This window comes from Bos indicus, chromosome 4, assembly GCF_029378745.1.
Source record: "Bos indicus isolate NIAB-ARS_2022 breed Sahiwal x Tharparkar chromosome 4, NIAB-ARS_B.indTharparkar_mat_pri_1.0, whole genome shotgun sequence".
Lineage (NCBI taxonomy): Eukaryota > Metazoa > Chordata > Mammalia > Artiodactyla > Bovidae > Bos > Bos indicus.
Window position 1 is genome coordinate 7,884,585 of NC_091763.1, and position 19,987 is coordinate 7,904,571.

A 19,987-nucleotide genomic window follows, 5' to 3' on the forward strand; every position below is an offset into this window, starting at 1 on the left:
ATTGGGGGTCTGGAACTCTCAAGGAGGAGAAAGGAAAAACTTTTTTCCTCTGCATTCCGTAGTCTCAGTCAATTACAAAACTCAGTTTAAATTCTGTACTAGGGATTACATAACAACAATGTATCCGGCTGGAGGACAGTTTCTCCTTCCTGAAAACCTTCTGACTAATCCTGATATCTTAGAATGTATATTATGGCAGTAGGTCTGGAGGATCTTTCTATTGTTAAATTCTAATCTTGTTATCCTAAACTGTAAATTGTGAGAGTAGGTCTCATAAAATTTTCACAAACTTGAGACATTTTTTTTATTCACTATAATAACTAATTAAAAGGTATAAGGTATATAACTCCATTGCTAACACTAGCAAGGGGGTACTCTTTGTGACCCCTTCTGATGTCTATGTCAGAAGCTTTCTCTATCCCTTTTACACTTTAATAAAACTCTATTGCCCAAAAGCTCAGAGCAATCAAGCCTCGACTCTGGCCCCAGACTGAGTTCTTCTCTTCCGGAGGCCAAGAATCCCTACGTCTTTTCATGGGTCAGCAACAACCATTCATTAGGTCCATGAATCAAGGTAAATTGGAACTGGTCAAACAGGAGATGGCAAGAGTGAATATCGACATTTTAGGAACATCAGTGAACTAAAATGGACTGGAAATGGTGAATTTAACTCAGATGACCATTATATCTACTACTGTGGGCAAGAATCCCTTAGAAGAAATGGAGTAGCCATCACAGTCAACAAAAGAGTCCGAAATGCAGTACTTGGATGCAATCTCAAAAATGACAGAATGATCTCTGTTCGTTTCCAAGGCAAACCATTCAATATCACGGTAATCCAAGCCTATGCCCCAACCAGTAATGCTGAAGAAGCTGAAGTGGAACAGTTCAATGAAGACCTACAGGACCTTCTAGAACTCACACCCAAAAAGGATGTCCTTTTCATCATAGGGGACGAGAATGCAAAATTTGTAGGAAGTCAAGAGATACCTGGAGTAACAGTCAAATTTGGCCTTGGAGTACAAAATGAAGCTGGGCAAAGGCTAACAGAGTTTTGCCAAGAGAATGCACCGGTCATAGAAACACTCCCTTCGAACAACACAAGACACAAGTCTAACATGGACATCACCAGATGGTCAACACCGAAGTCAGACTGATTATATTCTCTACAGCCAAAGGTGGAGAAGCTCTATACAGTCAGCAAAAACAAGACTGGGAGCTGACTGTGGCTCAGACCATGAACTCCTTATTACCAAATTGAGACTAAAATTGAAGAAAGTAGGGAAAACCACTAGACCATTCAGGTATGACCTAAATCAAATCCCTTACGATTACACAGTGGAAGTGAGAAATAGATTCAAGGGATTATATCTGATAGACAGTGTGCCTGAAGAAATATGGATGAAGGTTCGTGACATTGTACAGGAGACAGTGATCAAGATCATTCCCAAGAAAAAGAAATGCAAAAAGGCAAAATGGTTATCTGAGGAGGCCTTACAAATAGCTGAGAAAAGAAGAGAAGCTAAAGGCAAAGGAGAAAAGGAAAGATATACCCATCTGAACGCAGAGTTCCAAAGAATAACAAGGAGAAATAAGAAAGTCTTCCTCAGTGATCAATACAAAGAAATAGAGGAAAACAATAGAATGGGGAAGACTAGCGATCTTGTCAAGAAAATTAGAGATACCAAGGGAACGTTTCATGCAAAGATGGGCACAATAAAGGATAGAAATGGTATGGACCTAACAGAAGCAGAAGATATTAAGAAGAGGTGGCAAGAATACACAGAAGAACTGTACAAAAAAGATGTTCATGACCCAGATAATCACAACAGCGTGATCACTCACCTAAACCCAGACATCCTGGAATGCGAAGTCAAGTGGGCCTTAGGAAGCATTACTACAAACAAAGTGAGTGGAGGTGATGGAATTCAGTTGACCTATTTCAAATCCTAAAAGATGATGCTGTGAAAGTGCTGCACTCAATATGCCAGCACATTTGGAAAACTCAGCAGTGGATGCAAGACTGGTAAATGTCAGTCTTTATTCCAATCCCAAAGAAAGGCAATGCCAAAGAATGCTCAAACTACTGCACAATTGCACTCATCTCATACGCAAGCAAAGTAATGCTCAAAATTCTCCAAGCCAGGCTTCAACAGCATGTGAACCGTGAACTTCCAGATGTTCAAGCTGGATTTATAAAAGGCAGAGGAACCAGGGATCAAATTGCCAACATCCATTGGGTCATCAAAAAAGCAAGAGAGTTCCAGAAAAATATCTACTTCTGCTTTATTGACTATGCCAAAGCCTTTGACTATGTGAATCACAACAAACTGTGGAAAATTTTTAAAGAGATGGGAATACCAGACAACCTGACCTGCCTCCTGAGGAATCTATATGCAGGACAAGAAGCATCAGTTAGAACCGGATGTGGAACAACAAACTGGTTCCAAATTGGGAAAGGAGTACATCAAGGCTATATATTGTCACCCTGCTTATTTAACTTATATGCAGAGTACATCATGAGAAACACTGGGCTGGATGAAGCACAACCTGGAATCCAGACTGCCAGCAGAAATATCAATAACCTCAGATATGCAGATGACACCACCTTTATGGCAGAAACCGAAGAACTAAAAAGCCTCTTGATTAAAGTGAAAAAGGAGAGTGAAGAAGTTGACTTGAAACTCAACACTTAGAAAACCAAGATCATGGCATCTGGTCCCATCATTTCATGGCAAACAAATGGGGAAACAATGGAAACAGTGACAGACTTTATTTTGGGGGGCTCCAAAATCAGTGCAGATGGTGACTGCAGCCATGAAATTAAAAGACACTTGCTCCTTGGAAGAAAAGCTATGACCACCGTAGATAGCACATTAAAAAGCAGAGATGTTACTTTGCGAACAAAGGTCCATCTAGTCAAAGCTATGGCTTTTCCAGTGGTCATGTATAGATGTGAGAGTTGGACCCTAAAGAAATCTGAGTGCCAAAGAATTGATGCTTTTGAACTGTGGTGTTGGAGAAGACTCTTGAGAGTCCCTTGGATTGCAAGGAGATCCAACCAGTCCATTCTAAAGGAGATCAGTCCTGAATATTCATTGGAAGGACTGATGTTGAAGCTGAAACTCCAATCCTTTGGCCAATACCTTATGTGAAGAATAGACTCATCAGAAAAGACCCGGATGCTGGGAAAGACTGAAGGCAGGAGAAGGGGACGACAGAGGATGAGAGTTGGATGGCATCACTAACTTGATGGACATGAGTTTGAGCAAGATATAGGAGTTGGTGATGGGACAGGGAAGTCTGGCATGCTGCCGTTGCAAAGAGTAGGACACAACTGAGTGACTGAACTGAACTGAACTCTGGTAAAGACACTATTATGAAACTGAAGACTCCAAGGTCTTGGCAGCAGATCATGATGCCCCTGGGTTGCCAGCGTGTTCTGTGATCTCCTTTCTGGCTCCATTTACATGGTTCAGGGGCTTCTCTGCTGGCTTAGACGGTAAAGAATTTGCCTGCAATGCGGGAGACTCAGGTTGGATCCCTGGGTCAGGAAGATCCCCTGGAAAAGGAAACAGCTACCTACTCCAGTATTCTTTGCTAAATTTCATGAACAGAGGAGGCTGATGGGCTACGGTCCAGGGGGTTGCAAAGACTCAGACACACGTGAGCAATTAACAAATACACACACACAGTTCACAGGGGATCCCCAGCCGTGGGGTAGGGGTAGGACCACAGGAGGTCAGCAGCCCCAGCCATGAACAGAAGTGGCAACCCCACCTTTGAGTGGGAGATGTTTGCTTCTAAAATACTGTTGATGGTTCCATCTGAGATGTGCAGAGAAGATCGGAGCTCTTCAGTTAACTTGCTGATATTCTGCATCAAATCTTTTACTTTTACATCTGAAAGACAATCAGAAGGAAGGAAATCTTATAATAATAAATATTTGGGCTACTCCTGACTGAAGTAGTGAAGATAAGATCTGACATGAAAACCTGGCAAGGACTGTTCTTCCACTCCATCCAGCCCATAACAAGCACCAAATAAAGTCAAACCTTACTCTTCCCTGGGGGTGCTGCGATCATTTGTATCAGAAGTAAAACAAAACCCCAGATGATGTGGCAATTCTGCTCAGTTGCTTCCTCTAAGACCCATGCATTTTAAATTTTACTCTAGAAAGAAGTGTCCCCACCAAGGGAACAGTGACCAAGGAAACTCACTTCTCCCCACATATCTATTCATCTCACTTTTCCGAACAAGAGATTTGCCAGAATTCTTCAGACCTGACACGGTGATGCAAGGGGGCTTCAGGATCTATAAGACTGGGAGACAGGGAGACAGGGCCAGGGAGACTCCTGGACCACAGAAGCGTCTCTCATCCTTTCTTCATTTTGGTACCCAGGATTCTAGGACTTTCTTCTCAGCCCCAAATACATCAGAGCATCCAGGCTCTAAATTGCTATTTACCACATATAGATAGCATAACTCACCCTTTACATGTTTTATTTTAATGATATATTTGTGTGAGAAACTAAATTTAATTTTTAATCAAGCACACTTGGAGGAGCTACATACTCACCCTCAGCTACTGTGAAATTGCTAAGAAAAGTCATTATGGGATTCCCAGACAACAATAAAGTCTTCTCCAGGCTTTGGGCCAACCTAAAATGGCAGAAAATTAAAGCTAATTTAGGCAAGATAAAGCCCCAGGAACAATGTTTGTTGAATACACTGCCTCAGTTCCCAGGAAATGAGCTAGATAACAAGATTGCCTTTCCCTAAAATTTCTCAGATAATTGGACACACGATGTGTCTGTGTGTGGACACCCATTAATATCACGACACCCCCTGCCAAGCAGGAGGAGGCAGGAGAGTAAGGATGCATAACAAATGGCTTCTCATAAATGCAGAAAGAACAGTTAGGGTAGGCCATGGAATGTACGAGAAATGAGGATACCAAAAAGTCAGAGGAACACCATTTCTTCTGGGAATAAGTCACTTTCAGAAACAAGTCCCCAACTTCCTTTTCTGAGGGTTAACACTTTGAGAACACAGAGCAAAATTAACCCAGTATGAAGGTGCTTTGGAAAATCACTGCCTGACTCTACAGAACATCTTTACTACCATATTGTAACGTTGAATCTTGACATTTTGATTCAATTTCTTGTTCCCCAATAAAGCCAGCCTCAGCACTAATGCTGCTCCTACCACTTACAATTTCAAAAGTTAAAAGTCATGGGAAACTTTGGTGTGGGTGAGAAAATACATGCATTAATGTGTACATTAACGGTGTGTGAAAGTGAAGTTGCTCAGTCGTGTCTGACTCTTTGTGATCCCATGATGCCTACCAAGCTTCTCCGTCCATGGGATTTTCCAGGCAAGAGTACCAGAGTGGGTTGCCATTTCCTTCTCCAGGGGCTCCTCCTGACCCAGGGATCAAACCCCGGTTTCCCACATTGCAGGCAGATGCTTTACCCTCTGAGCCATTAACGGTGTATGTTATACATTATTGCCTGAGATTCATAATTTACTAATGCACGACATCGTCCTTATGAAGAGAGAGACTGAGGCAGCTTGGGCCCCACCAGGGCATACGTGTGTGGCTTGGAGGCCGACCCAGACTGGCATTCACAGTCCTGCTCACTGGCATCTTCCAAACTGCTTCTGAAGCTTTCCAAGGCTCTGGAGAGATTCCTGTGAAGGCCTTCACAGCTTAGTTGATGGGGAGAGGTCCATATCTTTTCCAATTCCTAGAAAACACAGCAGTGATACAGTTGGAGACTGTTGGCATGAGCTCAACCAGACACGCTGGCATCCTTGCCGAGCATCACATGGACCGTCAGTCTACTGTCTACACAGCTGCCAGCCCACCGTCCTCACTCTAAGGAAACAGGGCAGAGGAGACGGAGAATGTCTGATCCTGCCCAACTGCCTGGGTGCACACTGCAAGGCCTTGGAAGGAGCCCTTGGCTGGGAACCAGGAGAGCCTTGCTCTGCCTGGCCCTGCCATTTACCCAGCGGACACAAGGGCATGGCAAGGACCAGCACTGCCCAGCTGAGAGCCTGAAAACAGACACTGTTCAAGGAAGGTGCCAGGCCACTCTTTGGCAGGAGAAGTGGGTGCTTGGAGAAGCCCCACGGAAGAATCCCTGGTCTGGGCCCTGACTCTTAAGACTCCATGGACACGTTATCAGCATCTTTTACAAGCATAAACAGCTGTATAAAAGACTGATCATTTTATAAAGTATACAATACCTATAAATTGATAAGAATGTAAAATACCTATAATTCATAAAACTAACTGGCAAATATAACTTCACTTAAAATATAAAATGACCCCAAAAGCAGGAGATCACATGTATTTATATGTACAGACACATATAAACCTATACACACTTCCCTGGACTCAGCAGTTCTGCTATATATCATTTTTCCTCCAAACTTAACACTTCTAATTTTGTATTGGGGTATAGCCAATTAACAATGCTGTGGTTGTTTCCGATAACCAGCAAAGGACTCATCCATATACATGGATCCATTCTCCCCAAACTCCCCTCCCATCCAGGCTGCCATACATCACTGGGCAGAATTCCCTGTGCTATACAGTAGGTCCTTGTTGGTTACCCATTTTAAATATAGTTCTGCTGTATATCATTTATTTCACATCATCAGAATTGATTTATTTCATCACCCAGTTCTTCCTGATGTTGCAAGCACGGTCCCAGGTTGTGGGGATTTGGGGAAATCTCATCTCATGTAACTCATGCATGCTCAGTCACGTCTGACTCTCTGTGACCCCGTGGACTGTAGTCTGCCAGGCTCCTTTGTCCATGGGATTCTCCAGGCAACAATACTGGAGTGGGCTGCCATTTCCTTCTCCAGGAACTCTTCCTGACCCAGGGATTGAACCCTAGTTCCCTGCATTGGCCAGCGGATTCTTTACCACTGAGCCACCAGGGAAGCCCCTATCTCATGTAAATCAACACATACTATTTTTTTTTCCTTCAGCTAAGACAGAAAAAGAGATGATGTATTGTACACGTTACGTTCAGCCACAACTGAGAAGAGAACTAGCCCATAATGTCACAGGTCCAGGGCAAAGGACCAAAAGGGACTGCTTTGATACAAGCAAGCTGAGTCTCTCAAAGGTGGTTGAGGAGATCAGAATGGCCATGGAGACCATTCAAAGTTCCAGATCCACTGAGACAAGTTCTGGATAGTAGGCATGCAGTCCAGCAGTTTGTCCCAGCGTCCCTGGCCTCGGGCTTCCCTTGTTCCTGCCTCTGTGGCTGCCATGGGTGTACACGTTTGCTTGGACCTCCGCCTCATCTGTTTTCTTTTGCACAATGGCTTCTCCTTCCACTTCACTCTCATGGCACAGAGGTTTCTCCAAAGATGGTGCTAAGGCTGAGAGAACACATTACATTTTAATAACGCTTCTAAATATCTTTCTCAAAACTGCCACTGATCACTCTCACAAAGGAAAGTCATGAATTGTTCAGATGATCAGAGAACTAACAAATGTGCGTTCCAAGCAAGTCAAATGTGAAGAATTCTGAGGTGTCAAAGTAGAGAGTCCTGGCCTCTGAGTCCCTGCCTTGGGATTTCCTGGGCACAAACGAACTCTGCATGTGATCTGAGCACCAAAACGCAAGTCCCCTAAAGGGGCCACCACACGGAACCTCTGAATTGTGGAGCAAGGAAGACGAGAAGCCTGGGACCAGTGGTGTTCAGAGCATGAGGCCTTGGCCGGAGTCTTGTCCATCTGAGGCCTGGGGAGGGTGGGGCTGGGCAGTCCATCAGACCAGACTATTCGCTTCCTACTTGGTGGCAAACTCACGCACACATGGCTTTTCTCCTCTGCCCCCATGTTCCTTCTGCCTGCCAGACTCTCGGCATGACCTACTCAAACAGGCAACGTGATGTCACTGAACACAGGATGGGGAAGAGACCAGCAGTAGCAGGCCCACTGTGCAGATAAAAGAACGCCAACCTTCTCAGACAACAGCAAAACATGCTAAACTAATTAGGAAGTGAGGAATCTTAATGTTTAGTGTCTTTGTTTTCAACTTTATTTTACTATATATAATTGGATTCTTAATGATGTCTATGTTTAAGAACCAACTTGCAAAACTCTTAAACACTTAACAACCAGCTCTCCCAAGCCTGTGCCAGCCACTCAAGCAGCAGCCGGAAGACCTGGGGGAGGAGGTGTGGACACCCAGTCTGCAGCCCTGACTCCCCACACAGCTCTGCACCATGGTCCCTTGTCTTTAGGACCACGCCAGCAAGCCTGGAACAGGAAACTGTCCTGCACGGGCCAGTCATAAGGAATAGGGAGGTCTCTGAGTCATCAAAGATGCCAAACCTGGTAGTGGTCGTGCCCCAGAACGACCGCTCGCAGGGCAGCTAACAGCAGAAGCCTCGCCACGCTCTGCTCACAGTGCAGAGCGGCACACAACACATCCTTCGTCAGAGAGTGGTTTTCTGCAGAGGAAACACACAGAGAAGCCATCAGTATGCAGTTCTCCTCGGCTCTCACAAAGGCACTGTTTAAAGGTTCAAAATGACTCAGATTCATAAAGAATTCTAAAACTACCAGAAATGAGGGGGATGCTGCTCCTTTTGAGTCTCAAATGCAACTAAATAAACACTGTTTTATTCTGGTCTAACTGAAAGTATAGAAGTTAAGATATTTCTCCCCCGCCCCAAACGGCCCCCTCTTCGCACCCCTTGGGCAACGTGCCCCCGTCACCCACTTTGCCCAGGGCAGTCTTGGTTTTCACCAACGGGCCTGGAGTAGCGACAGGTAGAAGGGCCTCAGTCTGAAGGTGCATCTCTCGCTTGCTCGAGCTCTCTCTCTCACACACGCGTGCACGCGCCCGTGCGCGTGCACTCACACACACACACACACACACACACACACACACACGATGGACAGCAGGCCCCCACCTTCCACCCTTTAGATGCGGCATCCTGGGAGTACCACCTGGCTCCTCACAAACCCGACTGTCAGTCACACTCAACACCTCTGGACACTGTGCCTTGTCCAGAGCCCCCAGGTCATGCCCAGGACAGGGTGACACCCTGACAGGCCTGTCCCTCGCCACTCCCTCCCCCCAACTCGCCTCCACCCTGGGCCACGTGCTCTTCCTAAAGCAGGCAGCTGGTGAAGGAACCTGCGGCTCCATCTCACTCACTCTCGGCTCCTTCCCCAGGCTCCTGACCTCTTGTCTTCTCAGGACTACAAGTGCCTTGCTTCCCCGGCTGCTCGCAACCCTGCTCAGCGCAACCTCGCGACCCACCCTGCTGAATCACAGAGGGCTCCACTGCGCATGCGCAAACCTAGCGCATCCACAAGCGCGCAGCCCCTGGCTTCACACGTGCTTCTGTGTCTTCACCTTACAGAAGATGAAATGTATTCTCACGAATAACAAAACTTCTGTCACTTTCACATAGGGAAAAAAAAGAAGCAAAAGTCCTGCTTCTTACATTTTTACATTGTCTCTCAAAAATTCTTTTTTTAAAATGGTTTTGAACTGCAGACAAGGTAGAGTGCATAGAATAAACCCAAATTCACACTTTCCAGAAGCAGACCACCCAGTTTATATTTTCTCATTAATCTTGCTATTTCTCTGATTTTGAAACCCAACATATTATTGTTAAAAATACAAGTAATCTCTTATTAAAATGGAAAATGAATAAGGTAAGGTACCAGTCCATTCTGAAGGAGATCAGCCCTGGGATTTCTTTGGAAGGAATGATGCTAAAGCTGAAACTCCAGTACTTTGGCCACCTCATGAGAAGAGTTGACTCATTGGAAAAGACTCTGATGCTGGGAGGGATTGGGGGCAGGAGGAGAAGGGGACGACAGAGGATGAGATGGCTGGATGGCATCACTGACTCGATGGACGTGAGTCTGAGTGAACTCCGGGAGTGGGTGATGGACAGGGAGGCCTGGCGTGCTGCGATTCATGGGGTCGCAAAGAGTCGGACCCGACTGAGTGACTGATCTGATCTGATCTGATCTGAAGATATATGAAGCATCCAGCATGTATCTTTGAGGACAAATGTGTGTGTGCTTAGTCACTCAGTCGTGTCTGACGCTTTGTGACCCCACCAGGCTCCTCTGTCCATGGGATTCTCCAGGTAAGAATACTGGAGTGGGTTGCCATTTCCTTCTCCAGGGAATCTTCCCAATCCTAGGGTCGAATCCAAGTTTCCTGCATTGCAAGAGGATTCTTTACCATCGGAGCCACCAGGGAAGCCTTGAAAACAAATGGACCCTCTGTTTTGGAGATGTAGCTGCCCCACCGCTGACACTGTCCTGCAGCTGCCCAGGAGGCTTGGAAATGCTAACCTCTGTCCCCTACCTTCCAGGCCCATTCCTGCTGCACCTCACTTGGCCTCTGCAGACCTGCCCCCTCGACCAGTCCTGGCTCTTCCCACCTGCTACTGGCATTCTTCCAGCATTTGGTCACATCAGGCCACCCCCATGCCTGGCCCATCTCCCTGTCCGGACCCTCTTCTCTGTTTGGTCATCCCTTCTGTGCCTCTCCACCGAAGAGGGACTCTGACTTCTCCCCCACACCCCAGGCCCTGGGCAAGTCACTCACACTCTCTGGACCTTTGTTTGCCAATTTGGGAAACCAGATCAAACCAAGTCAAAGGTGACTACAAGGTCCCTTTCGGTTTAAGAGCCGTCAAACTACACACCCTGTTCCCAGGCAGACTTTTCTAACGTATTTCAGGTACTAGATCCAAAGGACAAAAATGTTACTTTCCTCATGGTGTTGCTGAACTTAACTCTATGACACACCAATCACTGCTTCATTGTCAACAGTCACTGTCACAGATCTGAGTGTGTTCCCTCTGTGTGACAGAGGAGGACGACTGGCCCATTTTGGCCCATTCTGCCCCAATACCCTGTTGGCCGGCGTTTGTAACTTCTCTGGGCCTGTCACTACAGAATGGAGTGACAACCTAATAAGGAAAGTGGAGATGAAGTGTGAATGTTACTCATGCTTAAGTATGACATGCTTGGGTTTTCTTGAAATGAAATATAAAAATTAGAAATTAAATCTTCAGTAACGAAGTGACTCAAGTGTGCTATATTAATTTAGCAAATGCAGTACAGAATGGCAAAATTCATATAAATTCAAGTATTGATGAATGTTTAATTTATTTAAAAGCCATTACATTAGCTGACTATAAAACAGTGAAATAATTATGCTTTAAAGTGTGGCTGGGTTCACTATGTCAGATAAGCAGCCACATTTTAGAGTGCGAGCTCTGCATGTGAGAATATCTGTCAGCCACCCGAAGGTGAGCCGAGGTGCATAATACAGCAACAACACTCATAACATCTCTGACTGGAAACAGAGATTTTTCTTTAAAGAAAAAAATAAACCTACATGACAACTGGGATTTCACTTATAAAATGAATTCACCTTGCCTCCCAGACCAGCCTCACTCCTCTCCTGCTCTGCCACTAAAAGATTCATCGATTCTTGGGTTTAAGAAGGTATTACAAAAGAGAGGTGAGTGAGTGGATCAAAGCTAAGCCTGTGCTAGACCCTAAGTTACCCTTTTTCGCTACAAACAGCTCTTCGTAAGCTGTGGGATGATGTCCCCACGGTGGGCAGGGCCACCCATACTCAACCTGCCCTCTTAACAGAATCCAGGAGCAGGCCTAGTACATGCCAGGCACCCATGCATCCATGCCTCACTGATTTCATCCTCTCACTTGGAAATAGCCACGAGCTCCAGCCTCTGTGTCCGGCTCAGGCCAGCCTGTGTCTGCAGGCACTGGACCCCGGCCCATTTGGTCTGGAAGCCCTGGTCCTTGCCCTGCCCCAGCCACCATGATTCAACTTAATGTGAGATCAAAGTTGACATCTTCCCTGGTGGTTCAGATGGCAAAGAATCTGCCTACAATGCAGGAGACCCAGATTTGATGCCTGGGTCGGGAAGATCCCCTGGAGGAGGAAAAGGCAACCCACCACAGTATTCCTGCCTGGAGAATCACATGGACAGAGGAGCCTAGCGGGCTGCATCCATGGGGTTGCCGAGTCAGACACAACTGAGCAACTAACACTAACACTTGATATGCTGGGTCCTGCCCCAAACGAGCCTCTCCTCCCAAAGCCCCAGCCTCTGCTGCGCACACCCTTAGTCAACCCCCTCCAGGCCCTAGATCACTGTTGGTGGTGGGTGTGGTCACTCCTGCACTGAGCCCAAGCAACCTCTGCAGGGTGTCCTCCAGTGCCACACAGCCACACAGGGACACCTGGGCCTGGACACTGCCTGCCAGGGCCACATGTTCCCTCCAGGATGTCAGAGCAAAATTCACAGACCACGCTCATGCAGGAGTCCCGGGGGACAGAGACTTGAGCCCAAGAGGGCTGCTAACACGTGCTCACGTGTTCACTCACCAAGCATCTGCCAGTGGCTGCCGGCTCCAGTCCCCACATTCAAATGCAGTCACAAGGAGCCCACGGGCTCACTGCCCAGAGGGCACAGCTAAGGGGCCTGACACAGGGCCACCGAACCCAGGCAGGGGTGCTGAGAAGAGCTTCTCAGAGGACATAACGCCTCACCTGAGAATAATCATCTAAGTAATTACAGTCATCAGAGAGTAAGTCAGGAGGAGGCAGCAGCGTGAGACAGGTGTCAGGTCCACCTGGGATGACAGGGACGGGGCAGAGCTGGCCTGGCAGGCTCCATGAGGGACCCAGGGCTCATGGCCTGCTCCACTGACCCTGGCTCCTCTCTTCTCCTGATCAGCCCACCTCAGCTTCCCGGTGTCCTCCTCTGGGCTCACACCCATCTCCCCAACATCCCTGACACCATTGCTGTCAAGGACTTTAGGCCCGACTACACCAAGACAGCTGTGTGCAAAGACTTCCCTGGTGACCCAGTGGTTGAGACTCTGTGCTCCCAATGCAGGGGCATAGGTTCCAACCCTGGTTAGAGAACTAAGATTCCACATGCAGCAGAAAGTGTGAAAGTGTTAGTCGTTCGGTCATGTCTGAATCTTTGTGACCCCATGGACCGTATCCTGCCAGACTCCTCTGTCCATGGAATTCTCCAGGCAAGAACACTGGAGTAGGTTGCCATTCCCTTCTCCAGGGGATCTTCCCTACCAAGGGATCGAACCCAGGTCTCCTGAATTGCAGGCAGATTATTTACCATTTGAGCCACAAAGGAATGTGGCCAAAAACACATTGTTTTAATTAAAAAAAAAAAAGAGGTCTGGGTGCAGCCTCATTTAGGAGCCTACGCGTGAAAAAGCAGCAACATGCATGCGTGGGTGAATACACTCCAGCAGCACTGTGCAGTCTATGGTCCAAATGTGCTCTGAGGCCAGGGTTCACGTCTTGGAAAAAGATCTAAAAATCACCCAGGAGCCCCACGAGGCAGCTCATGGTACTTTCCTTCCACAATGGTATGCCAGGGAAATGTCACTGAAATCTGTAGTAATGGATTTGGTAAGAAGGATCTTAGATGAATGAATTCGTTTACAATGTAAGTAGCAATGACTCACTGTCACAGACTCTATGCTGAGTATCATGGAGACAGAACTGAATGAGTAACAGATCCTGTTCTCAGTGAAGTAGCAAACAAATGCAGGAGAGGGTCCAACAAACTTAAAGACAAGCACTCAGTGCCAGGACTTCAGAGAAAGTGTTCTAGGAGTTGAGTCACTGCATGGGCCACCCAGCACCTGTCAGTAGAGTGATCTTCCACGCCAGGCACTGGGCACGCACAGGAGACGGAGACACAGTTGCTGCCTTCAAAGAACATTGACTCGGGCAGAGGAGGGAGACTTAAGAAATAGGAGCCTTAATACTACATTAGATAGAGGTCAACTCAAGGTCACCACAAGCAAACAGGATGCAAATGGGACGCAGGCATTCCTCCTGGAAGAGATGCCCTGGCTCCAGCCAGAGGGCGTGGCTGAAGTTGAGGCCGCAGAGACAGGGAAGCACATTCCATGAGCAGAGGCAGAGCTTGGAGCAGGGAGGGGGATGTTCACCTTGGCTGGAGGTCACAGTGCTGGGGGCAGGGGGAGAGGAGGTCCTCGGGGTCTAGGGAACCTGGCAAGAAGGCTGCAGTTGAGCCCAAGAGTAGCTCAAGGGCATCCAACCATCTTGTGGCCAGTTGAGCTCTGGAAACAGGCGGGGACCAACCAGCCCTTCTCCCAAGAGCAGCTCACCTGCAAGGAGGAGGAGCACGCGCTGGGCCAGCGTCTCCATTCTCCACAGGGTCACCACAGCATCCGGGGGCTTCGGGGACTGCAGGAAAGCCTGACAGGTATCCAAGACACTTGGGGGAAACAGACAGGAATATTAGAGGTGAAGACCAGCTTCTCTAAGTGACTGCATGTGTAACACTTGTGAAAGAACCATCCCACTGCTGGGCCACTCACTCCACAGACATCAGAGGACACAGCCGAGGAGACAGTAGGTCTCCTGTTTTCATTCAGAGCATCATTTTGTTGCCAACAATCCTGGCATTCCCTCCCTACCAGAGGGGTTCTCTGTCTTGGACTTTTTGTATCTTCCTCATCAAGAAGGCAGTGATCAAAGAAAAGTAAAGACAGGAGATGGCATCACCGACTCAGTGGACATGAGTTTGAGCAAGCTCCGGAAGATGGTGAAGGACAGGGAAGCCTGGCATGCTGCAGTCATAGGGTCACAAAGAGTCACTGAGTGACCGAACAACAACAAAAAGACAGGGAAAAAATAGTGGAAGGAAGGAATCACTAAAGTGGAATGAAACTGGGCACTGTGCCTTGGATGACCACACCCAGCCAGATCACAGCCCACTAGTTTCCAGTCTTGGGGCCACGGTGTAAAGTACCTCCATGAAGGACTGGACACTTCAGGGTGAAAGCCAGGACTGGTGGGGAGCAGGGGTTGCCGGAATCACCTCCAGCTCAAATAAAAATTCGGAGACAAGTGTCAAGTCAGACAGAGTTTAGGATCAGAAACAGTGAGGCTCTGAAAGCCAGCATTCAAATTCCAAGGCACTGCTATTAATAGCTCTTCATGCCAATAAACACCTGCTTCACTATCCAAGGAGAGACCCTTCCAACTTTATAAGAAGGAGTGGATTCAAGGTGCAGCCCTGTGACAACAGGGATAGAGGAGAGCAGGTCAGGCTGTCTGGCAGGTGAGTGAGGGTTCACTTTCCATCTCCCTTTGGGGCTCACAGAACCATCGGTACACCGGAGCCCACAGACCACTGGAACCGTGTGTCACACACAGAGAGGATGGGCCAGGGCACATCTGCTCTCGCCCACATCCTTGAGCAGCAGACAGCCTCCAGAGCATGACGGCCAATAGCACTGGGCCTTCCAGGAACCTGCCATTCCCCTGACCCACCATTCAGGCTGGGCGGCTGGTGCTTGGGTATGGGTCAACCACATGGTCTTGGATGGAATCTGAGGAGGGGTGAAATCTGGCCTTGCCCAGTGGGCAGTTACCACTGAAAGTGCAGACTTCTGTGTGACTTGAGTGGTCCCAAATCTCTATTTCCATATCAAGTAGCAGGACCGTTGGCTGCCAGAGCAGGGGACCAGAAATGCCAGTTAGGTACCTAGTCTTGGGATGTGTGAATAGAATGAGAGGTTTTTACTTTTGGGGAAAATGAATGGAAAGATTTGGAATAAATTCAAATCATATTTAAGTGCTGACTAGTCAAATAGCAAGCAGGGACTGGGCTTGAATCATTCCTGTGGAAGCCAGTGTCAGAGGGAGAAGAAAGCTGAACTCAAAGACCACATCCCTGTGGTTCTTCCCTATGCTATTCCAAAGCGTGATTGAGATGAGGTTGATCACCATTCTCAAGTAACTCCCTAGTTCTCTGCTGTTTCATGACAAGATTTCATGCAAAAACAGGATGATGAGTTCTTTCCCTTTGTATCTTGAGGGAATTATGAGTGGAATTTGGGTTAGAATATTAAAAGTCTGTTTAAAAAGTTCCTTATTTATAGGAACATACATCATGAGAAATGCTGGGCTAGAAGAAGCACAAGCCGGAATCAAGATTGCCGAGAGAAATATCAATAACCTCAGATATGCAGATAACATCACCTTTATGGCAGAAAGTGAAGAGGAACTAAAAAGCCTCTTGATGAAAGTGAAAGAGGAGAGTGAAAAGGTTGGCTTAAAGCTCAGCATTCAGAGAATGAAGATCATGGCATCTGGTACCATCAATTCATGGGAAATAGATGGGGAAACAGTGGAAACAGTGTCAGACTATTTTTGGGGGCTCCAAAATCACTGCAGATGGTGACTGCAGCCATGAAATTAAAAGACGCTTACTCCTTGGAAGGAAAGTTATGACCAACCTAGATAGCATATTGAAAAGCAGAGACATTACTTTGCCAACAAAGGTCCGTCTAGTCAAGGCTATGGTTTTTCCAGTGGTCATGTATGGATGTGAAAGTTGGACTGTGAAGAAAACTGAGCGCCAAAGAACTGATGCTTTTGAACTGTGGTGTTGGAGAAGACTCTTGAGAGTCCCTTGGACTGCAAGGAGATCCAACCAGTCCATTCTGAAGGAGATCAGCCCTGGGATTTCTTTGGAAGGAATGATGCTAAAGCTGAAACTCCAGTACTTTGGCCACCTCATGCGAAGAGTTGACTCATTGGAAAAGACTCTGATGCTGGAGGGACTGGGGGAAGGAGGAGAAGGGGACGACAGAGGATGAGATGGCTGGATGGCATCACTGACTCGATGGACGTGAGTCTGAGTGTACTCCGGGAGTTGGTGATGGACAGAGAGGCCTGGCATGCTGCAATTCATGGGGTCACAGAGAGTCGGACACGACTAAGCGACTGAACTGAACTTATACTTACCCTGGATCAGTGTGATTCCTGCCTGCTTCTGTTTTATAGTTACTGTGGCGGGGGAGGGGTGGTGCGGGCAGGCAGAATAAAACAAATTGGGTGTTTCATTACCTTTGATCAATCAGCGAGACCCTCTGCCAGTATTCAACCAATGCGATCAATGCCTTCCGGTATTTCTCAAAACGTGATAATGGTTTGAGGATGTTGGGAATGTCAACCAGCTCTTTCTGGGTCTTCTCATGTGTTCCACTGGTTGCATGAATAAAAATTTCAAAAAAGGGCTGAAGCAAAGTGCTCATGGAGTGCGTCCACTGAGAGCTGTTGAGGAGAAGCTCTTTCTTCACGAGAGCTATTTTCCTCAGCAGGGTCTGGATCACTTCTTGGAGTTGCTGCTCAGTCACGTTCTGAATCCAAGAGGTGTTAAAAAGTGACGCTTCATGGGAGGCCTCTGCCGCTGTCCTGATGAGTTTCAGAAGGTCATCTGGATGTGGAGCCAATGTCAGCAACAGATTCAAAACACCCCTGTGGTCCTTCCCTGTGTCATTCCAAAGCGTGATCGAGATGAGGTTGATCACCGTTCTCAAGTAGCTCCCTAGCTCTGTCCTGTTTTGGGACAGGATTTCATGCAGAAACAGGATCACTTCATGAGTTATTTCCCATTTTGTATCTCGAGGGAAATTATGAGTGGAAGTTGGGTTAGAATATAAGAAGTCTATGTGGCTGGTGATGTTATTTATAGGAACTAAGCAATCAAGGATTTCTTCCCATAAATTGACAGAATCCACAGAAAATATTTGGGCCCCATTTTTAAATGCAGCCAGGAGACGTTCCACATCTCCCAAATTGATTTTCACAGAAGTTAAAAAGTCAGCTATTTCTTCCCTAATATCATAAAGATGTTTGGACTGGTTCATGTATGTGAATATGCCAGATGACATATTGAGGATATCTGAGTCTTGGGAAATATTAGGCTTAACTCCAATCATCCCAAAGGCCAAGTCAAGAAATGGCATCAACAAGTCATCTATATTTTCAAATATTAAATGATCTGCCTTTTTTAAAGTAATCATTTCATTGACAACATTTCGAACACTTTGTAGCAAAAGAAAATAAAGAGTGTCAAAGAATTTCATGGTGTCATTGGCAATGGAAATGAGATGAGTTTGAAACATGGTGGCCACCTTTCTTGCGATTTTCTTGGCTAACTTAAGAAATTTCACGGTGGAGGTGACTGACGTGGCAAGACCTTTCATCTCTACACCATCGTTGGCCAGCATGGTCAGAGTGTCAGACATCTCCAAGAGTGGGTCAAGGGTACAGTTCCCTCCACCTGCTCCTGAGATAACACCCAGTAAGTGCCTGGTAATTTCTAATGTTGCTCTGTTCCTTAGGGGGAATGAATTGTTTACAAAGGAAAGCAAATCGGTTAGATTTGCAAGTATAACTTCCTGGAGGGAAGGGTACAGCACACGGAAGTCCTTAACAGGAGAGCTTAAAAGAGTGTCCATGAAATGTGCTATCACTATGGAGGTTTCTCTCACGAGGTGAAGAGCTGACCGGAGATCTTGATTGAGTTTGAAAAGGTCCTCAGAACTGTTCATATGGGAAAGCAACTGATTCAGCACCATAAGAAACTCCAGATCATTTTCAGTCTCGTTTTTCATTGATGTTTCCCTTAGAAGAGTGTGGAATAAATCTCCCAGGAGCTGCAGTCCTTGATGATTATCAAAATATAATTCTCCATCATCTAACGTAAATGAGTTCTTTATTAGATGATACACAGTCTCCTTTAAAGTTGAAAAAGCGCTCACCAATCTATCTTCTTTCATGGAGGTGAGAAAATGATCGAGTTTCAGATTTTCTAGAATTTTATCCTTTGGAACAAAACTGTAAATATATATTTTTTAATTTCATGGTTAGTAATGAAAAGAGTGAAAGCTTACACAGTGGCCCCTTGAACAATCCAAAGCTTATGGGCACTAAGCCTCCACATAGATTAAAAACTGTGTCTGCCATTCCCTACCCACGGATTCACCCAACCATGGATTGGGTAGTGCTGTAGCATGTATTTATTGAAAAAATCCAAGTATAACTGGGCTCATGAGGTTGTTCAAGTGTAAACTGCAGTGATTTCTCGGGGGCTTTATAATAGCATTATAGGAGGATAATACTGAAAAATTGAAATGTTACAATACATTCCAGATGAAAATTAATGTTTTGTTGCCAAATAGTGAAAAGAGTGGGTGGGTTTTATGTATCAATCCATTGCAAAGCCTCAAACCTAACAACTTAAAGAGCCGTGCACTTTTACCTTTAGAAAGGAAAGGAACATGAAATGATCAAATGGGATGCTCAGGGTGGGAGGGAACATCCTTCTGAATATCCCAAGTCCTGGCAAGCTGCTTGGCTTAGTGGCGGCTAGCTGGGCCACGTGACAGCCGCAGAGCCCTCTCCGGTGTGTTTCTGCTTTGCTGGGCTTCACAGGGGGTCCACTTACGAGAGTCAGGATGCCCACATTGTATCACTGTAAACACTAAGGTAGGTGCTGCTTAGGGAGATTTGTCAGATGTGACTAAAGACCCAGTCAGTGCAAAGGTATGTGGCCCTGGAAAGGCTGACTTCATAGATGGAGGGTCTTCGAGAGGGTTAGGACCTCCTGGGCTCTAATGGGTGGGTGGTTGGGCATGTCCTGGACTGGACATATCCCATTACCCCCTGACCAGCCCTTGTGGATGGGAACCTGCAGCCCCTATCTGTGGGACAGGCTCTATTGTTTCCTAATGGCCTGCCCTGCTGATTCTAGGCTCGCTGAGCCAACCCCAAAACTGCAGAAGCCAGTCCTGGTATGAAATCTTTGTTTTCGTTCTGCTTCTGAGGTTGACACCTTACTGATATAGATATCCTAGATAAATGAGAATTTCCCTCCAGTCTTTTCATTGGCAAGCTTAAAAGTGGATGAAAACATAATATATGAAAAAATATAGTGTGACTATCAGTTTTAAAATGTTGGAGTTTTATCAATTCCAAATATAAACATCATAGTAAACTTATTAGAATGAAAATATTTAAGCCCTTCATTCATAATTAGACAGTTCATGCCTTAATTCAAAATATGACCCTGATTTATA

At 46.4% G+C, this 19,987-nt stretch overlaps 1 protein-coding gene across 2 annotated transcripts in view; it reads right to left on the reverse strand.

The window, feature by feature from the left end:
• Window positions 1–19,987, reverse strand: part of ABCA13 (ATP binding cassette subfamily A member 13) — a 335,950-nt gene that overhangs the window by 296,932 nt on the left and 19,031 nt on the right. For both annotated transcript variants that reach the window (XM_070787451.1, XM_070787452.1), the window contains exons 4-9: window positions 16,971–18,746; window positions 14,219–14,328; window positions 8,369–8,487; window positions 5,596–5,750; window positions 4,580–4,662; window positions 3,781–3,902 (exon numbers count right to left, since the gene is read on the reverse strand). In XM_070787451.1, coding sequence (XP_070643552.1) covers window positions 3,781–3,902; window positions 4,580–4,662; window positions 5,596–5,750; window positions 8,369–8,487; window positions 14,219–14,328; window positions 16,971–18,746 — 2,365 coding nt within the window. The remainder of the gene's footprint in view (window positions 1–3,780; window positions 3,903–4,579; window positions 4,663–5,595; window positions 5,751–8,368; window positions 8,488–14,218; window positions 14,329–16,970; window positions 18,747–19,987) is intronic.